Consider the following 23,981-nt stretch of genomic DNA (forward strand, 5'->3'; position numbering starts at 1 on the left):
TTAATTAAGCTTGAAGTAACCTGTCAGGAACATAAAAAGAAAATTTCTAAACGCTGTCTGAGAATAGACCATTGATACTTGCCATAACAAGTACGTTCTCTCTATCTCCCGTTATCCCTTTTTGACGTTCGTTAGAATTTTTGAAGGAAACTTGAGTTTTAGGACTCAGATTCAAGCAAGGATCGAGTCATATCAATTCTAGGAAAGATTAGAAGCTTATTAGCAAGAGGATTTAGCGAAAAGCAGAATAATAAGAGGTAATTTAAGCTTTGAATTTCTGAGTTTCCGTTTCCTAAAGTTTCTTAAATTTTGAATTTGGATTTTTCATTTTGAGAAGATTTTGAATGATTTGAAGCTTGGGTTTTGATGATTTTGGGCCATTGAGATGATTGAGAACTTTGTTTTTGAGATTTGGGTATGTTTGGATAGGTTTTTGGAAGGATTTAAATGGGGAAAAAGGAGTCTCATGGCTGAGTTCGTGGTTGGGCCGCGACTCTTTTATTGTGTGCCGCAGCCCAAGATTGAAAATAAATTGGTTTTTCGTTGTCAGGGGCACCTTGGGCCGCGACACCTTTTTTGCAGGCCGCGACCCATGACACAGACAGTGAAGAGGGCGATCCCCTGTTCTTGAGCAGGCCACAACTTAGGTTTTTGGGGTCGTGGCCCAAAAGGGAAGTTTTGGCCAAAATGAGTTTTTAGTCATGGGAACTTAAACATAAGGGCTTGGGATCCATCCTACTACCCAGTTTGGTAGGATTCGACGTCCCGGAGGCTAGGACTCAGTGCGGAAGCCTGTGTTTACTCGTTTTAACGAGATTCTATATCATGGTTGTGACTAGGTTATCGATAGGGACTCGGAAATGAGATCGTGCTCGAGTGTCATTTATTGGTAACCTGTGCTTGGACTAAAGGTAAGAAAAATGCAACAAGTATGTGATACATGTGGTTATGGCGTGGCCTGAATGTTGAATATAGAATTGATTAGAGCCTGAGTCTCTATAAATGTGCATGATTATTATTATTATTCTTGTGATTCCCGAATTGTTGAACAAGAACATGAATAGGGCATGCATGCCTGAGTATGTGCATGATTATGATTATGCTTATGATTGTTGATTAAGCATGTTGAATGCTTTATATCTAGATATTTGACATATGATATATGTCTATTTGCATTATCTTATTGAGAAAGGCTTGACTTATTAGTCAAGGGCGGCAATAGCACGTTGTGCGCTGGTCGTTATGGTTATGCTTAAACAGGAGCACATCATATGCTTGACCGACCTATTGGTCGGGGAAAACTCAGCGCCAGGTACGCTGGATCAGCTCAAAAGTTGGTTATACAAATAATAGGGCAAAGGGACCCAGGGTGACTTATTAGTCCCATATCCCAGGATTGACTTATTAGTCAAGGATGACATTAGCATGGTGAGTGTTGGTCGTAAATCATTGACTTATTAGTCAAGGATGACATTAGCGCGTTGAGTGCTAGTCGTAAAGCATTGACTTATTAGTCAAGGACAGCATTAGCATGTGGAGTGCTAGTCAGCGCCAGGTACAATTATACAGAGGAAAGGGCTAAGGGACTCGGGGTGACTTATTAGTCCCATATCCTAACATTGACTTATTAGTCAAGGACGACATTAGCACGGTGAGTGCTAGTCGTAAAACATTGACTTATTAGTCAAGGACGACATTAGCATGGGGTCTGTTGGTCTTAAAGCATTGACTTATTAGTCAAGGATGACATTAGCACATTGAGTGCTGGTCATAAGGCATTGCCTTATTAGTTAAGCATGACAATAGTGCAGAGCGATGATCCATATGATTTTGCCTAACTAGTAGCACATCATACGCTTGACCAATCTATTGGTCGGAGTAAACTTAGCGCCGAGTACGCTAGATCAGCTCCAAAGCTGGCTATACAAAGGACAGGGCAAAGGACCCCAGATTGACACTATGGTCATCTATTCAGGGCAGAAGACCCCAAGTTGACTCTATGGTCATTTGATTAGGGATGCAACCATCAGAATGATTCCATAATGATTTATTTGTACCTGTACGCATGCATGAGTAGGGTTATTACTGCTAGGCATGCTTATTATGATTTGGCAACATGTTATTACCTGCTTATGAGCATGTTTAAGTTTTCTTGCTGAGCCTCGGCTCATGAGTTCTATGTGTTGCAGGTAAAGGTAAAAGAAAGTTGGACCATCCTCAGTTGGAGAGCTTAGGTGACGATGTGTACATATGCGGCTGCTCGACCACCATGGCCGAGGGTTTAAAGAGGAACTAAGGTCAAACCCTATTTTTTTGCTTAGGTCGGTAGGTTGTAACTCTTTTATTGTAATTAACCTTTTAAATGTATTTTGGGATCCCATGAGTATAGTAAAATTTTTAGTGAAACGTTTGTATCTTTTACCAAATTTTTTAACCCTAAACTATTAATCATGTTTAGTTACATGATTATGGACAAATGACTCGTTTAGCGAGTTTAGCACTATTTAAAATACACAGTGTAACAGTCCCTGGGTAGTAGGGCGTTACAACTTGGTATCAGAGCGTGCAAATGTTAAGGGTTTTGAAGACAAGTTGGGAATGTATACTAGTCACTAAAGACAAGATCACTTAGGGTATGGTGACTATTTATGTGATTATGTGTTTAACTGCTTAAATAGGATGTAAATGCTTTACTTGCATGCCTTATTAGGAAGCATGATATTCTGATAGGGCCTGACCCTTGACTATTGTTATGATTATGTGATTACCTGCTCAGTGAATATATGAATGCTTTATCTACATGCTAGAATTGAGAGCATGGTATGCATGTTGGATAGAGCAAGGTTATTGGTTGATGTATGAATGTTGTGGGCATGTATTTTAGTACTGCAGTGGTATGTGAATGTTGTGCTATGTGATTTTTCCTGTGGGGAAAGGCTTTTGAATGTGCTCATCATGCTTAATGGGTCAAGTTATTGACTACAGACTAAATAAGAGGTTATGTACCCAAGGCAGTTAATGGGACCCGGTGGTGGTTATACCGAGGCTGAGAATTACAGACAGGGCCTAAGCCCTCAGCCTGCCCCTCAGAATTGGCTGCAGGTGTTCACATATATGAAATTAAGATTGTAGAGGCAAGAGGAAGAGATCAGATGTTTAAAGCAGTATAATCTATCAGGGAACACATTTTCCTTTGCTTTGCCAGTAGTGGCACCAGTTTTGGCTCAACCTAGGGTTGAGAATAGATGAGAATTTCTTTGTGGGAGATTTCAGGAATATTACCCTTCAGTTTTTTAGGGAGGCCTAGATCCATTCAGAGTTGAACATTGGACGGGCATGATCAGTTCCATCCTCGACAGTATGAGGGTGGTGGGTCACGATAGGGTGATCTGTGCTACATATGTGTTGCGGGAAGATGCCTGAACATGGTGGGAAGTGGTATCACAGACGTGAGATACAACTGTGATGAATTGGGAAGAATTTAGGCAGTTGTTTAATGAGAGATATTACTGTGATGTAGTTAGGATAGCTAAGACAAATGAGTTTCTGAACTTGGTTCAGGGAACCACAACAGTAACAGAGTATGTTGACAGATTCGATGGGTTGGCCAAGTTTGCTTTTGATACGGTACCCAAGGATGTCGCTAGGAGGAGCGATTTATCCAGGGATTGAATCCCAAAATAGCTCAGGGTGTTAGAATCACCACATGAGATCTCTACCTATGCTCAGGTGGTAGGGAGGGCCCTTGTTGTTGAGGGCACAGGAAATGAGATTTGGAGGGAGAGTGCCGGAGAACGTGAAGCTCAAGCAATGATACATCCGTTTATTGGATCAGGCAGGGGTAAAGGTCCCAATGATTAGGAAAGAAAAGTTATCAATGTATTCGGTACCTCTGGATTATAAAAGGGATTCCAGAGTGCTCAGATAGGCCATCGGGAAGAGGATGAGGATTGCAAACTATACCCAAAATGCACTCGGTGTAAGAGAAGTCATCTGAGAGAATGCCGAGCAAATGTATGTTTCTTATGTGGAATGGTTGTGCACTTCAAGAGGGATTGCCCAAAGCTAAGGATGAGCCAAAGGGAACAGACAACTTAACTCCAGCTCGAGTGTTCGCTCTGACGCAGCCAGAGTCAAAGATTGAGACTAAGGCTGGTTCCTCAGGAGTGGTAGGTTAGCTTCCTAGTTTTGATTCTTGTATTATGCTGATGGGTTTTGGTGCCATGTTTCTCATTGTTTTGTTGCATTTAAGAAAGACATAGACTTGATATGCAGATTACATGGTTATGCTGTGATGAGAATTTGGTACCTTATTGGTAATTTTAAGAGATGAGTTAGATTATGGTGGGAAAGGACTCATCACTTGACTTGATAGAGTTGGTTATGACCGAATTTGATATGATTTTGGTGATGGATTGGTTAGCCAAGTATGGGACAATGGTAGATTGCAAGGAAAAGATAGTAACCCTTGCGCTTGAGGGTGAGAAACTGTAATGTCCCAAATTCCCTAATGTGGCTTAGTGCCTGGATTAGGGGGCCAGGAGGGCCATAACTGATTTGATGCGTTATTATATGATTATATGAACGATTATGTGCATTTTATGATTATATGACTATATTTTTATATTTATGTGCATGTATGTGATATATGGGTGATATCACATTATTATGTGATTATGATTGAGCTATTTGACATGAGGCGATCCTAGAAAGCAAGTTAGCAGTTTGGTCATAACGGGGTTAATTACCAGGCTCGGAGTGAGCCTAGGGGTAATTTGGTGCTTAGTATATTACCGGGATTAAGCAGGTAATGGGATATGATTTGGTAATTATTTGAGGATATTGGGAGTAACAGGAATCGGAAGACGTTAATTATGATTAACGGGGTAGGTGGTAATGAAAAATTTGCCCTTGGGTGGCTTTGAGGGTTTTAGATGGCCCTAGGGGCATTTTGCTCATTTTAGGCCATTAGATAGACATAAGACAAGGGAAGGCTGTAGATTGAACCAAGGAAAAAAAATAAAGTTTCTTTCTTCTCTCTCTCGGTCATTTCCTATCTTTCATTCGGTTGTATTTTGAGGCAAGTTAGGGGATTCAAGCTTGGAGTTCTAGAGCTTGAGAGTTAAGGATTGATTATTGCAGCATCTGAAGGTGTTAATTCATAGTTGAGGTAAGGATTCTAAGCTTAAACTTTGAGTTTCCTCTGTTTTTAAGGTTATTGTTAAGCTTGGAAGTTTGATTATGGAGTTGAGTATTTGATGGTGTTTTAGGTGTGATGAAGCTTGGGTTTTATTGTTAAATTGGTGGTTATGTTGTTTTGGAGTTTGGTTTGATATTGGGATTGTTGGGTTGTGTTTTTGGCTTAGTTTTAATTGAGGAAAATGTAGGGGAACTGGGTTCACGAGGTCAAGTCGCGACTGAGTTCATGGGTGCCACAACTTGAGTGAACCCCAGAGCATTCACTGGGCTCTATCTGGCAGGCGCACCGTGACCCTTAAGGGCAAGTCGCAGCCTGCCCCTGGCACCCAGACAGGGGGCCTGTCTTTCTGGGAGGTCCACCACGGCCCTTGGGGGCAGGTCGTGGCCCACCTGTCTGTTTTTGGCCAGGCTTAGTTATACTTGGTTTTAAGCGAGGGTTTTCGAACATTAAGGCTTGTGATCGAATCTACTACCCATTTTAGTAGGATTCAAGCACCCGAGGGCTAGGAATTGGTCCGTGAATCTTTTATTACTCATTTTATTGATGGGATTTCATACTTGGTTATGATTAGGGGACCGCTAAGGGCCTAAGGTCAGGATCGTTCTCAAGGGTCATTCTTAACTTATTTCACACTCGAGCTTGAGGTAAGAAAACTGCACACATTATGTGACATACATAATTATTGTTGAAGTATGTTGATTTCTCTATATTTGGATATCTATTGCATTATGAATGCTTGAATGCATTGTTTATCTAAGCAACGCATTGACTTATTAGTCAGAAATGACAATTGTGTTAAGTGCTGGTCGTGAAGCTCTGACTTATTAGTCAGGATCGGTAATAGTACTGAACGATGGTCGTATGGAATTGGCTTATGAGTCAAGAGCAGCAATAGCGCATTGAACGTTGGTCGATATGATTAGATCTAATAAACAAGAGCATTATATGCTCATCTGACCTATTGGTCGAAGAAAACTAAAGCGCTTGGCTAGTCTATGGCTACTTACTCAGAGCTAGGGCTAAAAGGCCTAGGTGACTTGTTGGTCACATGGCTTAGGGCGTAGGACCCCAAGATGTCTTATTAGTCATCTATTTAGGGCGCATGATCCTAGGATGTCTTATTAGTCATCTATTCAGGGCCCAGGACCCCAGAATGACTTGGTAGTCATTAATCCAGGGTGCAGGACCCCAGAATGACTTAACATCCGTCATCTAATTAGGGTTGCAAGCCCCAAATGATCATTTATTAATACTTGTATACATGCTGTAATACGTTTTCTTGCTGAGCCTTGGCTCACCGGTGCTATGTGGTGCAGGTAAAGGGAAAGAAAATCTTACCCAGCCTTGATGGGAGAGCTTAGATGGCAATGTTCACATATGCGGCCGCTTGACCACCACAGCCAATGTGTTTAAGAGGAACTAGGGTTTAATCCTATTTTTGCCGCTTAGGTCGACAGATTGTAACTTTTGAATTGTAATGACCATTTTGGATTGTAAACAACTTTGTAACACACTTTTACGGGATCACATGCACAGTTTAACATTTTTAATAAAATATCCATTCCTTTTGACCAAAATTTTAACCCTGGCCATTAATAACACATAGATGCATGTTTATAGCTTAATGACTCGTTTAACGAGTTAAGCACTATTTAAAGTACACAGTGTGACGGTCCTGGCCATCCAGGGCATTACAGAAACCCTTGTATTCTTTGGCACTGTGCATGGACCCTGTATACTTATGACATCTGTACTTAGAGCTAGAGACCTATTGTAGGAGGATGCATAAGACTCTTATCTAGTGTGGTGGATACCACTTAGGTCATGCAGTGGGACCAGGACAGACTAGATTAGTCTGCGAGTTTCTGGATGTGTTTCCAGGGGTTTGTCTGGGTTACCTCTACACCAAGAGATAGAACTGTGGTTATGTGATGCTAGGGACGGAAGCAGATCTAGGGCACTATATTGAACGGCTTCAGCAGAGCTGTAAGAACTAAAGGTTCAGTTATTGAGTAAGATGGTATTCTCCAAGGTGGATCTTCGATCTGGTTATTACTAACTGAAGATCAGGGAGAAGGATAAGCAAAAGACTGGCTTTTATATCAGATATGGGCACTAGGAGTGTTGAGGCATGTCTTTTGGATTTGACTAATGCCCAAGTTGTTTTGATGGAATAGATGTACAGGGTGTTCAAAGATTATTTGAATTGGTTTGTGATCGTCTCCATCGATGATAGTTTGGTATACTTGCAGTCAGAGATTGGCCAAGGCCAAGGAACGTCTTAGAGATCAGGAGTTACCTTGGATTAGCAGGGTATTACATGTGCTTTATGGAAGAGTTCTCAAGAATTGTCACCTCATTGAGAGAAAATGGTGATTGCCTATGCATCACATCAGCTGAATGATATGACCAGAACTAGGGCAGAGTTATTGGTGGGCCAGTTGGCCAACATTACGCTTGAATTTACTCTTTTAGAGAGGATCAAAGGAAAATTAGTTGAGTGACTCACAAATGGGAAGGATTGAGTGGAATTTCTTAAATGTATTAGGTAAGGACTATGCAATGTCAGGTATGAGTTTATTGAGTTATAAGGATCAGACTTGGGATCTGATGGACACTGGGATTAAACAGGAGATTCTGGATTCATCTCATACTACCCCTTATTCTCTTCATTCAGGCACCATGAAGATGTACCAAGATTTGAAAGCTTTATATTGGTGGCCTGGGATGGAGAGGGACGTAATTGAATACATGGTAAAGTGTCTAGCCTGTTAGCAGGTCAAGGCAAAGTATCAGAAACCAGTAACGCCATTATATCCTTTGTGTATCCCATAGTGAAGTGGGAGGACATCACGATTGATTTCATGGTTGGATTGCTCAGAATAGTGGGCCAATGTGATTCAGATGGTGAGTAGGGTACCTGCCACGGGAGCTGGCTGTAAAGGTGGAGATCATTGGCGTGCAGGTGCCGACTCGTTGCCACCTTAAGCCTCTCGCTAAGAACCTCCCACGGCTCGTACAAATATTCTTAAATGTCCCTGCCTTATCAGGAACTCAATATTCGTCCTTCAGCTGGTTACACTCGTTAGTGTCGTGCCCGTAATCATTGTGAAAATGACAGAACTTTGTTGCATCTCTCTTGGAGATATCTTTTCTTATAGGTGAGGGTCGTTTGTAGGCCACGTTTAAGCTAGTCCCCTGGTAGACCTCAGCACGACTTTCAACAAGGGCAGTGTAGTTGGTGAATCTCAGTTCATACCGATTACCTTTGAGGCGCTTATTCTCGGAGGTCGAGGGTTCGTTGCTCGCCCGCTTCCCACCATTTCTTCCATTTCCATTCCCATTACCTTTGTCGTTGCCATTGGGTTTTTCGGACCCATTGGCAGCTTTGGTGGGTTCTTCCTTAGGCCCCTTGTCATTTGTTGGCGATTTCCCTTCCTTGGCAATCGCGTCTTCGAGCTTGATGTACTGATCAGCTCAATCTAAGAACTCTTGGGTGCTCCTTACCCCATTCTTTCTGAGGCTGCTCCAGAGGGGTGAATGGTGTCTAACCCCAGCAGTTAGGGCCATCATCTTACCTTCATCGCCCACAGTCTTGGCTCCAGCTGCAGCTCGCATGAAGCATTGAACATATTCCTTCAAGGGCTCCCCCTCTTTCTGGCGTATCTCGACCAGTTGGTTCGCCTCAGTGGGGTGCACACAACCCGCATAGAACTGTCCGTAAAACTCCTTTATGAACATTTCCCATGATACTATACTAGTAGGAGGGAACTTAAAGAACCACTCCTGGGCAGTGTCAGACAGGGTTGCCAGGAAGATGCGGCAGCGGGCATCTTCTGACACCTTTTGTATATCAATTTGTATCTCAAACTTATTAACGTGAAATACCGGGTCTCCATACCCGTCGAAATTTGGCAATGTTGGCATCTTGAACTTACTGGGGGTTTCAGCCACTGCAATCCTCTGTACGAAGGGGGTGCCTCTCCTTCGATCGTACTTAATGTGGGATGTTCACCCCCCGACCAGCTGCTGCACCGCCTGGTTTAGGGCATCGATTTGAGCCTGAACAACTTCTGGGATTGCTGGGGCCTCTGGTGCCGGGGGAATGTACTCATCGTGCCTTTCTCGACGGTTGTTAAGCACGTCCCTCAGATCATCGTCTCTTCACCGCTGCTCGCTGGCTCCTAGCCGACTAAAGATGTTATTTTTCCTGGGCTGCCCCCCAGCATTATGACCCGCTGGTCGGTCTTCTCTAGGTGGGGGGTTCCTGCCTCCACCTCTTTCTTCGTTCCTCCGACCAACATTTCCTCTGCCAGAGTCGACTTCATTGTATTCATGGCCATCTCTGAATCGTGGCTGACTATGGTGCGACCGACTATTCACTTTGTTGCCTCCTTGGGTTGGCATTTCCCGAGCGTTAGGGGGAGGCCTGCACTGGTCGGTGGGTCCCCGTGCATTGTTATGCCGTGGGGGGCCCTTGACCACAGAGCCTGTCTCTGAGTTCCTCCTGTTGGCAGAAGGACCCTATCCCCTGCTCGGTGGATGTGGCTCTTCATCCCCTGGGCGTCTAGGGCTGCGGGGTGGTTGCCCGGCCCTATTTTGCCTCAAGCGCGGGGGATTGCCTCGACCAGCCTGAGACAGAGGCTACTGCTCAGGATGCCTAGGTGGGACATCATCCTGAGCCATAGGTGGCTGCTCCGGCCTCTGAGGGCTTATTGGCTGGAGCGGAGGACTAGGATTGGGACCCCTTTAAGGTGGCCCGTTTGGTGGTTGGTCTGGCTGGGAGGCTGGCGCAGCCTGATTCCTTGCTAGCTGGATGGCTGCTTCAAGGGCGTCCATGGCATCTCTCTGTCGACGATCCATCTTAGCTTGCCTCTCGCTCAGCTCCTGACGCTGGCATTCTATTTCCCTTTGCTGCGATGCCATTATCTCTGCAGCATTCTCTTGATTGGCCCTCAGATTGGCCAACTCATCCTGCAACACCCCTCACTACACCAAATACCCATTTCCATAACACATGAATATAATACTAATAAAAAGTGTTATGCTAGAGTAATAATGGGCCACTTTGTGAAAAAAAGGGCGGTAATAAAAAAAGGGCGCCACTTAGAGTTTTTTTCATTTCTGACCTCAAAATTTGTGAGACCCGAGAGAGACCCAATTCTCCTACCTTTTTTCCCTTTCTCCTTCTCGTCTCTCTCTTCCCTTCGCCCTAGCCGCACTCCCGTAACCACCATCAACTTCAGCTCTGACCACCTAACCACCATCCTCACACCCGTTTTTCTCTAAGTCAAGCTCCAAATCTCAAGAACCCGTGAACCCAACCCCCGAACCAAGTGACCCCAGGTGCGAGCCCACCTCTGCGTGCCTTTGACCCAGTGGTCTCATCGTTCTTGGAGATCGCCGTTGGACAAACTGCCAAGACTGCCAGGCAGTTCTTGCAGGTTTCTCTATCTCTCTTTCTCAATTTGTACTTGCCTCCAATAGTCTTCTGGTTTATTTAATTTTGGTTTTGTTGAAATCAGAAGATTTTGATTGAGAATTGGGCTTTTGGAGATAATTTATGGAATTTTGTTGGGAGAACAGGCCACAAGTTGGAAGCTTCAGGAGGCTATTAAGCTTTTTTATATAGGCAGTGAAGGCGGCACTGTAGTGGGAGGATCGTCTTCTCAATTTCCGCCTACAGAAAATATTGAAGCTTTGGCCGAACAGACTGCTCGGTATGTTAGATGCATCGATTTCTTTATGTATTTATTTTTCTTTGTTTTATGTGTCTCGCTCTGCATTATTGTTTATGCTGGTTTAGAATGATTCGACTCAGTGAAGCCGAAAGGAAAACAGTATTTTTGGCAGAGTCCTGACCTGAGCTTCTGTTCTCTTCTCTTCTGTATATAATTTTTTCGTTAGATTGAGAGAACGAGAACGAGATTGAGAGATAAACAAGGCTATGGAGCCAGAATCTAGGATTTCCACTGCTCACCGCTCGACTTCTACTACTATAGGCCAGGTTTGTACCAATCTTTTCACGTCTTTATATATATTTATATGTATGTATAAAGATGAGAATTTTGGGGAGCGAATCTTTATTAGATCTTGTGATGGGTTGGTGATGATGATTCTTAGTGTTGTTTACTGATAACCCTTTTTGTTGCAGCAATTTTCATGGTCGAGGATGTCGAGGAATTTGTTACAAGCTTATCAGAGCTTTGGTGTAGTTTACGGGTACTTGGGTACTTCACCTCTTTATGTTTACTCAAGCACATTTTCTGGGAAGTTACAGAAACATATTAGCCAAGATGCAATCTTCGGTGCTTTTTCATTGATCTTTTGGACTCTTACTCTTATCCCTTTGCTTAAGTATGTCTTTGTCTTACTCAGTGCTGATGATAATGGTGAAGGTGAGTGTTTTGTTTCCTCCCTTTTCATTCAATTTTATTCAATTCAATCCAATTCAATTCAATTCAATTTCAATTTTAGTTTTTGTTTCATTTCAATTCAATTCATTTTCAGGTGGGACCTTTGCTCTTTACTTACTGCTTTGCCGCCATGCTAAGTTTAGTTTGCTTCCCAACCAGCAAGCAGCTGATGAAGAGCTCACTGCCTATAAATATGGTCCATCTTCTCAGCATGCTAGTTCCTCTCCCTTGAAGAGATTTTTGGAGAAGCATAAAAGGTTAAGGACTGCCCTTTTAGTTGTTGTACTGTTTGGAGCTTGCATGGTCATTGGTGATGGTGTCCTTACTCCTACTATCTCAGGTCAATTTTCTATTTGCTTATTTTGCTTCATATGTAACTACTGGTACTATTATTTCCTTGTCTCTATTTAACATCTTTGTAAAAAAAAAAAAATTGCAGTTCTATCTTCGGTTTCGGGGCTTGAAGTTACAGAAAAGAAATTAACTAGTGGTAAGTTGTCATGTTTTGCTATATATATACATATATTTTATTTTCACTTTGATTCTTTATGAGTGACTTAACAAACTATGTGATGCTCATTGTTTTTAGGTGAACTTCTCTTGATTGCTTGTTGCATCTTGATCGGTCTGTTTGCTCTGCAGCACTGTGGCACACATAGAGTTGCCTTTTTATTTGCACCTATCGTATTGATCTGATTATTTTCCATTTTTTCTATTGGTCTCTACAACACAATACATTGGAACCCAAAAGTTGTTTATGCTTTTTCACCCCATTATATTGTCAAGTTCTTTAAGGAGACTGGTAAAGATGGTTGGATTTCTCTTGGTGGGATTCTTCTTTCTATAACTGGTATGTGCTATATCCTACTTAATGGAAATAAACATCATTTTCATTGACTTTGTTATGTTAAATTCCATTATGCCACTACTCATCTTTATAAGTCTGGTCAACCATTAAGTTCTATGTAGTTTACTAAGGACAAAATGTCGTTATAATACCCTCAAAAAAAATATCGTTATAGTTCTAGAGTATATGTTTCTGTTAGTTAAATTAATGATAGGCATTTTCTAATTCCTTCCAGGAACCGAAGCTATGTTTGCAGACCTTGGTCATTTTACTGCTTTGTCAATAAGGGTGAGTTTTATATTATTATAATTTTTTTTTACTAAATATATTGAATTTCTTTTCTACACATTTTTACATGTGTAGATAATAATACTTTCCTATAATTGTTTAGAAAAGCTGACTTGACTTGATGTCCCTTTCAATGTTTAAAAGATTGATTTTGCATAGCAGTGTGAGTGAATTCGGTATAGTTAAATTTCTTAAATTTCGCCTTAACTCTAAAGTCAGTATTACTAGTTTTGATTACACAAGGATCTTCCCCTAAGAGCATGGATTAAACTGGATGAGGGTTGTTTGGCGATTGTTATTACACTGTCTCATGTTTGGCATTTTGACATTGACATTTTAAACCTCTTATCTGTTGGCCACTCTCTAATAATACAGAAACCATTCTAGGATGAAAATTGGTTAGTGGGGTAAAAACTATCGCTGAAGAACTTTCAGTTTTAGGCAATGAGGGTTGGTTTGATGTATTTTATATGATCTTTCGGGTTGGAATACGTTTGAAACCTGAAGTGTTTAATTCAATGTTTTGGTTGAACTTGAGATTTCAATTGTTTGATTTCTTATTGGTACACTTGATGAGCTACAACTTTAACTAGTGAATATTTATTATTCTCGGCTAGTATCTTTTAAAAGTTGGATGCTTGTTAATTAAATGAAGTTCCATTTAGGTAGTGTAGGAATTATTGGAATATGCATACCAGAGTAGGCTTGCTTTATATTGTTACTTCTTGACTTCTTAAAGGAATCTTTTCCTAGTGGATTTAATTACTTTTGTTTACTTTAATGTTGGTTTACTGTCATTAGTTGACAGTTGGCATTATTATCTTTGCTCTTCCTCTGCTATTTTTCTCTCTGTAACGCCTATTGCACATTCACACTCCCATATGTATGCACAAGCAACATGGATTGATATGAAATCAGAAGGATGTGGGAGATTCCTAAATTTTCACCGTAATTTATATCTTGCTGTGTGTTTGGAGGCTTTTTCCTCACTAGTTTTTTATCTTTCTCGTGTCTTCTCCTCTGTCAGAAGAGATCTTAATTTCATTGATCACACCAGTGACCTTGGATGGAAAGAGTATGCAAACCCTTCCACTTGGTTTTGCTGAGGGTTTTTTTTAGCAAAAAACATTTTTATATATGGCTATTTTTATGGCACATAGATTAAATCCAGATGATTGGCATTTTACTTTTCTATGCAGACCTCAAAGGTTTCAACCAATTGTAGTTGATCCAGCGATCTACCTAGCCAGGAGGAGCCAAATTTTTCATGGTACAGAAAAACGGAAAACACCCGATGCTTTTAAAGCATTTACAAGCAAGTCTCTTCAATGCTCTCCCTCTTACACACACATATATGTAACAGTGTGTGTGTATAACTATAACACACAAGTCAAGTTTATGTTTTTGGTATCTTTCAACTGGGAATGCTAGTCAGTGACATTCATAATCTGCAGGTTCGCCATGGGTCACACTTAGTCGACCATTTCTCTAATTTTGTATACTTGGTTGGGATAACTTGCCACGAACCATGCTTATGTATTTTACCAATGTAACTTTGTCCCAAGAAGGTTATTTCCATTCCGTTATATGCAGCTCTCCTGAATTCAAGAACACTACAGTGAACAGTAATTTCAGATATATGATCTGGGACAGTCTGCCGGGGATGGAACCTCACTTTCTCAATGTTTCAGATTTTGATCAAATGGTTCAAAGCGGAGCTGCTTTTGCAAGACAATTTCAGAAAGATGATCTAATGGCTACAGAATAGAGAGAATGGGGGATTACACTCTTATATATTTTTTTAGTGGACAAATCTTAATGAATAGAAATCTAAATTTACAATTATATGCTTCACTTTTGTCCCACTACTTGAAAATTAGCTAAAAATGTGTACTTTGAAGACTAAATATCTTTATTCAACTTTAATAAATCAAAATTTAATAAACGTCTCTTTTTGAGATATTTTTTCTTGTTGGTTTTAGTTCTTTCAATAAAATTTTCCAACTTTTGACTTGTGTTAAGGGTTTGACACTACTGTTGAGGAAGCACAACGAGCCATTAATTCAGCTTACATCGAGGTACAAATTTTCATTATATTTTGTGATTTGTTCGATTTCATTTTGATTGCTTAAGTTTCATGCATTGTATTTTATCTATACAGTCAGGATATTTAGTTTCATCTATACAGTCAGGATATTTAATTAAGAATAATTTGCTCATTGTATTTTATATTACTGTTTTCCTGGTGTGCCCTTTTATGATGTGCATCTTTACAAGGATTGATAGTCATGCCAGGTTGTACTGTTATGGTTCATCTCCATGGCTGCCAGATTATTGTTTAGCCGTATCCATACATATATATATATACATAATTTTAGACCTTATGTTATAAGCTACTGCATTCATACATATATATTTGGATATAATTGTAGATTTTCTATCTATTATAAGCTACTGAATCCATGTAGTGAGTATGTACAAATGCTCATTTCATATTTTAAAACAGAGTAGGCATAGCCAAATGTATATGAGGTGTTCAAGGAAATGTCTGACTGTACAACACAATTGTGTTAATATTTTTTTTTACGAATTGATTTTAAGATATTTTATTGTTGATGTTTTGGATGTGCTGGCATGAATTGTTAGTCTTACTGTATTGGGTTTTTCAGTGGCATATAAATCTTGGGAGGATCATAGAAAACAACTTGAATTGGAGAAGGCTCGTAAATCTGGGCTTGCACCAACAGAGGTTGATGAAGATGGCAAAGAGATTAACTTTCATATTCCTCTATATGTCATTTTTTAGAACCGGTAAGCTTTAAATTTCTGAGATTGCTAAATTATTTTTGTGAGAGTCTAATGTCTAAACTGTATATTTATGCAGCATTGTTCCTTTCTAACTTATTGTTAGAGTTTGAAACTTGAGAGGAAATTGAAATTGGATCCAAATTATACTAAGTCTTGGTATGACAGAGGTGTCCAAATATTTAAATCAGAAAAATATGCAAGAGGGGTTTCTGGTTCAGATTGGTATAATTTAATTAAGTTGTTTATTGACTTTTAATATTAATATCAGTGACTAGTAATTATTTATTTTTAATACCAATATTAGTGCCTAGTTTTGTAGATTAAATATCTAATAATTAAACACACTTTTATTCTTATTTTGCTAACTACTTTAAACTACATTGGTTATGAGCTATTGGGTTTAATTAATAAATCAATTAGCATAATTGTTGATGATTATGATCTTTAGAAAATGGAATCTTATGATTGACAGTTTTGATGAATTGTCTCTTAAGTTAAATAGCTTGTGATATTTTCCCACCAGCTTAACATTGTTTCTAGCTTATTTTGCTTAAGTCTACCCTTACTTCATTCATCTATTAATGTAATATTTTAGCTGAGTAATATTTTGACCTTGCAAATCCAAGAAGTATATGGTCTATAAAGAAATTGACAAGTTTTTATTCTAACAAAGTAACAATTGCCATTGAGGGTTAGCCAACATTCATGGCATAACATTAAAATTCATTTGAAACCAAATAAAACTTAAAGAAAATACTGATTTTGAAGACATGTACAATATAGATATTTTTAAGCATACCTGGAAGTTTTGAACAGAACAGATGCATTTTCTTGTGAATATATTTTAGAATCGACCATAAGACATGGTTTGTGTGAATTGGATGGGAATTTTTTAACATGCACATACAGAGCATTTTTCTTGATATGTGTATATAACTGGTGTTATCATGTCATTTGTTGTTGCTTTATTGGTATTCTATAAATATGAAAGAGATCAATGCTCTAAATCTGAGTTTGAATGTTTGCTATTTGTGTACTGTTTAAGTTTATTCATTTTTTTTTCTTTCACTTTTGTCTGCTACCTTGTTTATAATATATGGTCAAATTTGTTAAAATTCTATTTAGATAGATAGCCATGTAGAGTATTTGTGGAATACAGAAGTAATATTCGGTCATTAATAACTCTACATGATACCTTTGAATATAACTAATAAAGGTAATATATATATATGGTTATTAACTCTCATGCATGTTTTTCTCAAGCAAAAAGAAAAAAAAAAGAAAGAAAAACAAGAGGAAATTGAGTTTGATGAAGCAAAACAAAAGAGCTGAAAAATGAGTAGCAGATCCCTCTATTAATCATAGACCAATAAGGACTCTACTCCTAGCAAAACCTCAAGGACTGGCACTGTTTTTGTAGCCTGATCTGATCTTTATTACAAACTTTGTAGACTTTTCTTTAGAGTTTGTTTATAAAATTAAGGTTGCTGGTGTCCTTGCTTTTGCTATAATTTTACTGAAGTCTTCAAAATGAACTGGAGATGCCTGAATCATGATGTATATCATCTAATTGGTTAGTTAAAGTTGAAATAAGTGTTTCTGGCCACTTGAATCTTATTGTTGCTATCTCAGATGTTGAACAGAGAGAAGTAGATACCTGACACTTCATGTAAACAGCCCCTTGGCTGGGTTTACTTCCCAGTGCTGATGGGCAAGTATTACATTCTCAAGATGGTGGAGATAGTCCAATTCTCACTCTCTTTAAATTAGTCACTGCTGCAATATTATCTAAGCCAGGGTGCCCAAATCCAACCTCTTTCAGCACCCTATGATTTTCCATTATGTCATATTTTATATATTTCTTTGAAGTAGAACCTGTTTTATGGTCTCTACGGATATTTCTTTGTATTAACTAGAGTTTTCCAATTTTCTCAAGAAATCAAATCCTTGTTTCCTACCGATTGCAGTCCATTCTAAGATGGTTTTGGAAATAGAGATACAGATGAAGTTAGCTACCTTAAGGTCGGAATTCCACTAGGAAAAAGTTACTATGCCTGAAAATGAGCAAAGTCGGAACTGAAAGAGCTTCTTCAGAGCTTTGGAAGGTACTTTTTCCCAATTCATTCTTAATATGATATTCCCTTCTTTCTTAGCTGCTTTGAGTTTTTCCATCTCTGATGCTAAACATGCTTTACTTTTCAACTTTATCCAGATATAAGATTGCTCAAAAGGTTTGTTTTTTGGCATATAAATTGAAAACCTATTTATGAGCACTTTCCATGTTTTTTTTTCATGAAAGCTGTTAAGATGTGCTGAATGAATGTAACTTTGGGTTTGCAGGTTGCGGGTTTAGCTGTTGTTTGTGTTATATGTTTCACCTCTAATGCTTTTGCAAGCAGCAAGAGCAACTGATTATAGTATTGGGAGTAAGTTGCTGATACCTAAACCCCTCCTCTCACTTTTTGGAAACTTGACAGAACGAACAGGGTAGAGTGATTTCTTTGGAGCAATTCTTGACAACATTTGTAGTTGAGGCCTTTAAAATGGAAGAATGTATTTCACTAATTTTTGTATACATTTCTTGTTTTGTATTTAGTGATAAAGGAATCTGAATTGGGCATAAATTATGTTGTAATATGATTTCTTAAGCCTAGACTAGTAGACTAAATATTGTAATTACATTTGAGTAATTAATAAAAATCTATTTATGTTACCTTATTTGGCTTCAACTTTCATATTTGTTTTCCTAGTTTTGTGTAAGTAAAAAAAGACTATGTTTCTCTAAGCTAATATAACACATGTGTTATACTAAAGTGTAGTATAACACAAACAATGTGTTATACTAAAGTGTAGTATAACACAAAAAAAGTGTTATATAATCGACTATAAATAACATAATTAAACACTTATCTATATATTAAAATAACACAGAAATTGTGTTATCGTTGATAGTACAATAACACATCTGTATAACACTAATAAAGTGTTATGTAAAGTACCCTGACCTACGATAACATAGTCGGTCTTAACACATCAGAAAGTGTTATCGTATGTTTTGATAACACATTTTCGGTGTTATTAAAAGCATTTTTTCTTGTAGTGCCTAGTGTTGCCTTCAAGGTTTCAGAATCTAACTCCTCCTCATCAAACTCCAAATGTGGTTCGTCCTCAGCCACATTTGGGGGAGGAGGCTGGGATGATGCAGAGCTAGCGGCCTGTCCAGTCTTCTTGGATGTTTTTGCCATTATCTTCTTGAGTTCAACTCTCAATGAAAGCACCAGAATGTTGACCCTTATTTTGGCCAACTGACACGGAGTCAAATACTTGGATGAAAATAATGTGACAATTAAGATCTAATGGGAAAAAAGAAAATGACACCAAAGATTTATAGTGGTTCGGCCCCAAAGATTGGTAATGACCTACGTCCACTTGATGTTATTATTAATGTTGAGCTTCAAAGGTGTGATCAAAGAACTAGGGTTCTTGAGTTTCACAAACCTTAGAAGAAGAAACAATACAGACGATGGATAATAGCAATACAATTCTCTTTGTCTCAGATCAAAAAAGAGGATTAAAAAAAAAGATCCCCCCTTGAGCTATTTCTTCTATATTTATAGGCTCAAGGAGGGTTACATGAGTCAATCAATCATATCTTTCCTTAATAAACAGATATTCAGGTTATAATGAAGAGATATTCTTGGCTATCATTACAACTATACAAATTTATACATAAATAAATGGAGTATATGACCAGGCTGATTGTATATAAAACTTGAACCCCGCGTATGGAAGTATATCTGGTCGATAGGTGTGCAGCATCTCTGCCATGTGTCGGCCATGTGTTGAAAATTATTGCCACGTCATCCACAACTGTTTTTTGGATAAACACACAAGATCTCATTAAGAATTTTGTAACTTACTCAGATACCAATTGAAAATTCCTTTTTAAAGATTACCAAGTGATTACTTAAACAACTTATTAAAATGCATAATATTATGTAAGCTATTGGAACAATGGTTTAACGTCTCACATTACCTAATAAGGCTTATGACCTTGATTAGGGGGTCAGGATGGCAATATATGGAATTTATATGTTTATATGATATATTTGTGTATGATTATGTGAGTTATATGATAATGTAACTAGATATACATGTTTAGGAGTATTAAATATGCATGTGGGTCTGTTTCTTATTAGAAGGGAAATTTTCGTAATTTGGCGTGTTGTGGGTATAATTGTATATATGTGCATATATGTGATATATGTGAGAGGCCACATTCTTATGTGGGTTTATTTGGGTTACTCAGCATGAGACGATCCTAGGGAGCAAGTTAGCGGGAAAGTCACAACGGGACCAAATACCTGACTTGGGGCGAGTCAAGGGGTATTTTAGGTATTTAGCATAGTATCGGGTTATTGAGTAATGGGAATGAATAATTGAGGATATATTTGGAATAAGTAAGATTAGGAGGGAATACTGGAGATTTTGACCATTTTGCCCTTGGGGACGTTTTTGGTACCCCGGGCCTCGGGATTAGCTTAAGTAAACTTAAGCCTTAAGAGAACACAAAACACGCAAACACCTCACTTACTCAACCAACTCTCTCTCTCTCTCTCTCTCTCTCTCTCTCTCTCTTTCTCCTTTAGCTATTCTAAGTTTATTCTTGAGAAGTTAAGAAGATTTTGGCTGGAAACCAAGGAATTGAATGCTCGGGTTAGGGTTCGGGATTGGTTGTGGCTAAAAGATCATTATTCATAGCAAAGGTAATGCTTTAATCCTTGTTCCAATTGAATTTCTGCCATGTTTTCCTTAAGCTTTGAGGTGTTCTTGAGCTTGTGGCTCAAGTATGAGATTTTGGATTTTGGTGGGTCTTTAATCTAGTTTTTAGTTGGGTTTTATTGCTGGGAAGATATTAAAGTAGTTATGGAGATTAAATTGTGGTTTTAGAATTGAATTGGGATGGTTTTGATTGGGTTGGCTGAAGAAAAAACCAGAGAAATTACGGGTTAGTGGGGGCGGGCCGCGACCCTATTCTTGGGGTATCGCGGCCCTCTTGAACCCAGGGGCCAAGGAGGGTGTCTGACACGAAGGCGTGCCGCGGTGCCTCTCCAGTGAGAAGGGAGGCTGAGGCCTCTGACTTGGGCAGTCTGCGGCGTAGGTCTCTGGGGCCACGACGCTTAACGGGGTTTGAGCCCTGTGAGTTTTTTTGAGTGTGGGAACTCAGCCTTAAGGGCTCGGGATCGATTCTACAACCCAGTTTTGTAGAATTCGAGGTCCCGAAAGCTAGGACTCGGTTCAGAAGCCTTTATTTGCTCGTTATTGATAGAATCCTATATTATGGTTGTGACTAGGTTATCGCTCGGGGCTCGAAACCAGGATCATGCTCGAGGGTCATTCTTATTTACACTATACTCGGACCTGCGGTAAGAAAATTGCACCTAATATGTGATTAGGGCTTGGCCTGACTGTTAATAATAGTTAAGAATAGGGTTTGGGCCCCTAAGAATGATTATGTTTAAGTTATTGTTTTACTTGTTGATTGAACATACTTGAATATTATGTACTTGGCTAAGTGTTACATGACTGTTCGCATGGTTTGCATAGCTAGGGCTTGGCCCCATTAAGGAGCATGGTTATTACTATTTTTCCAATTTCTTGATGATATATTTATGATTAATATGTATGCATGCTTGTATTATTGAAGTGTGCCTATCTGTATCCGTTTTTGTATTTGTATTTCAATACTTGGTTCAAGGCTTGACTTATTAGTCAAGGACGACAATAGTGCGTTGCGCACTGGTCGAAAGGCTTAGGCCCAAATCAAGAGTGTACTACTACGTTTCCCAAGCCAATGGTCGTTGGAAAACAAGGCATTTGGCTAGCTCTATGGCTAGTTACCCAGAGCTAAGGGTGAGGGCCCCAGGTGACTCTATGGTCAATTAGCTAGGGCAAAGGGCCCTGGGGTTGACTCTATGGTCAACTAGTTAGGGCAGCGACCCCAGAATGGTCCAATGACCATTTATTTGTAATTATATGCATGTATAAGTAGGTTATTATTGCTGGACATACTAGATAAGTACTTGGAAATCTAGATTCTCTGTTCATGCACATGTTTTAGTTTCTTGTTGAGCCTTGGCTTACGATAGCTTCGTGGTGCAGGTAAGGGAAAAGGAAAGCTTAACCAGCCATGAGTTGGAGAGCTTCGGTGGCAGCGTGTACATATGCGGCTGCTTGTCCACCACGACCGAGGTTGTCTTAGAAGAACTAGGGCTGTAGCCCTGATTTTGCCACTTATGTCGACCGACTGTAATTTTGATGTATATATACCCTTTTTAAATGTTTATTTGTAATGTTTTGGGATCCTATGTATGTATGAAACTTTTTAAATAAAAGTCATCAGTTCCTTTGACCAAAAATTTTAACCCTAACCCTTGACATTAACCTTAGTTACACGTTTATAACCAAACAACTTGATTAGCAAGTCTAACATAATTTAAAATACACAGTGTAATGGTCCTAGATTAGGAGGACGTTACAACTTGGTATCAAAGATGCCAAGGTTTAAGGGTTCCTGAAGACTGGCTGGGCATGTACACTAGCCACTAAAGACAAGATCGAGTCAAGGTTCGATAACTATTATGTGGTTACATGTTTAACTGTTTAAATATGATATAAATGCCTTATCTGCGTGCCTATTTAGGAAAAATGAGATAATTTGATAGGGCCTAGCCCTTGACTGCTGCATGAACGATAAAGAACATGCCTATTAGCATTATTATACATGTGTAAATGTCTGAATAGGTTTATGTGCATCGTTAATTATTTATGAATGTCAGGAATGCTTATTAGCATTGTTATTTGCTGATGAATATCATAAAGTGCTTATTAGCACTATGAATGAATATATTATGTGTTGGCATGCTGATTAGCATTGCATTTGTTTGTCTGTTTGATCTTGGACCGTCAGGCGGCACCAGGTATGGTTATTACTTACCTAACGACCGATTTGATCACTGCAGAGTGGGTTGAATATCAGTATGAATCCTCGAAGGTCAGAGAGGTTGGTTGGCCAAGAGTTACAGGCCAGGGAAGGGAATGACCAGGGCCAGGCCCCACCGCCAGCTCCAGAAAACTGGCAACAGGTGTTTGCTGGCATGCAAGCCAGATTAGAGAGGCAGGAGGAAGAGATTTGCCTCTTGAGACAGCAACAGGTTCTGACAAGGAACCCACAGCCCACGGTATCGATAATGATACAGGCAGAGGTACCAATGACAGTTCAGCCCCAGGCAGGGGGAGATAGATGGGAACCCCTGTATGAGAGGTTCAAGAAATAACACCCTCCAGTTTTTTAGGGCAGCTCAGATCCACTGAAGGCTGAGCAGTGGATGACCATGATAACCACCATTCTGGAATTTATGAGGGTAGGTGGTAATGAGAGAGTGGCCTGCGCCACTTACATGTTTTGGGAGGATGCCCGAATATGGTGGGAGGTGGTATCCCAGACCAAAGCAGTAAACACCATGGAGTGGGAGGAGTTTAGAACCTTGTTTAATGAGAAGTACAACAATGATGCAGTTAAAGCTACGAAGGCTGTGGAGTTTAACAAGTTACTTCAGGGTAACATGACAGTGATTCATTACGCCTTGAAGTTTGATAGATTGGAAAAGTTTGCCGAGAATCTAGTGCCCACTGATGGGACCAGAAGAGAGGTTTCTCCAGGGACTACAACCTATGACAACCCGGGATGTTCGTATTACTACTGTGCCAGGATTGACCACCTATGCACAGGCCGTGGAGAAGGCGCTTATAGTTGAGTGCATAGAAAACAAGATCTGGCGTGAGAATGCGGCTAGAAGGGACTCTAGGAGGTCGAAACCTCCATTTACAGGCTTTGGTAGGGGTGGAGGCCCCAGTGACCAAAAGATGAAGACTCCGGATATAGTTTCAGCTCTAGGACCAAATAGGAGGCCACGGGGCATACAGATGGGCTGCCAGGGTGGTGGTGAGACCTGGAGAGCATTCCCAGAGTGTACCCGATGTAGGAGGCGCCATATTGGGGAATGTTTGGCAAATTCCTGTTTTGTTTGTGGTAGTGTGGGGCATTTGAAGAAGGACTGCCCGAAAGCCAAAGAGGAAGAGCCCAAGAAGTTGGACGGCCTAACACCAGCTCTGGTGCTCACCTTGACCCAGGCAGAGGCCGAGGCTAGTCCCTCGGTGGTTATAGGTCAGATTTCTAATGTCGGAACCTTCTATATTATTTTGATTGATTCAGGTGTTACACACTCTTTTGTTGCTAGTAGGATTATAGATGGATTGTGTAGGCCATGTGACTTTTATCCTGTGGGGTTTGGTACTATGATACCTACTGGGGAGCTAATGGTTTCCAGGAGATGGGTTAGATCACTACCAGTTACAGTGA

At 39.8% G+C, this 23,981-nt stretch overlaps 1 protein-coding gene and 2 long non-coding RNA genes across 3 annotated transcripts; all 3 read left to right on the forward strand.

Annotated features, from left to right (window-relative positions):
• The first annotated feature begins 10,787 nt into the window (after positions 1-10,787).
• LOC133814967 (potassium transporter 4-like) lies at positions 10,788-12,027 on the forward strand. The gene is made up of 4 exons (XM_062247870.1): positions 10,788-10,920; positions 11,108-11,207; positions 11,355-11,598; positions 11,711-12,027. The coding sequence occupies exons 2-4, from the start codon at positions 11,148-11,150 to the stop codon at positions 12,025-12,027; spliced, it is 621 nt and encodes a 206-aa protein (XP_062103854.1). The 5' UTR covers positions 10,788-10,920; positions 11,108-11,147.
• A 20-nt stretch (positions 12,028-12,047) lies between these two features.
• LOC133828392 (uncharacterized) lies at positions 12,048-12,762 on the forward strand. Its single transcript, XR_009891056.1, has 3 exons — positions 12,048-12,106; positions 12,206-12,466; positions 12,699-12,762. It is a non-coding gene; the product is annotated as an uncharacterized LOC133828392 (long non-coding RNA).
• Positions 12,763-17,522: 4,760 nt separating this feature from the next.
• On the forward strand, positions 17,523-18,272 carry LOC133828498 (uncharacterized). Its single transcript, XR_009891160.1, has 2 exons — positions 17,523-17,664; positions 17,900-18,272. It is a non-coding gene; the product is annotated as an uncharacterized LOC133828498 (long non-coding RNA).
• The last annotated feature ends 5,709 nt before the right edge of the window (positions 18,273-23,981 follow it).

Source organism: Humulus lupulus, chromosome 1 (genome assembly GCF_963169125.1).
Source record: "Humulus lupulus chromosome 1, drHumLupu1.1, whole genome shotgun sequence".
Lineage (NCBI taxonomy): Eukaryota > Viridiplantae > Streptophyta > Magnoliopsida > Rosales > Cannabaceae > Humulus > Humulus lupulus.

Excerpts from the sequence above, each read along its gene's own strand:
- LOC133814967 (XM_062247870.1), top strand. The coding sequence starts at position 11,148 with ATGGAGCCAGAATCTAGGATTTCCACTGCTCACCGCTCGACTTCTACT. Across the intron at positions 11,208-11,354 it reads CTTCTACTACTATAGGCCAG|CAATTTTCATGGTCGAGGAT; the intron begins GTTTGTACCAAT and ends TTTTTGTTGCAG. Across the intron at positions 11,599-11,710 it reads TGCTGATGATAATGGTGAAG|GTGGGACCTTTGCTCTTTAC; the intron begins GTGAGTGTTTTG and ends ATTCATTTTCAG.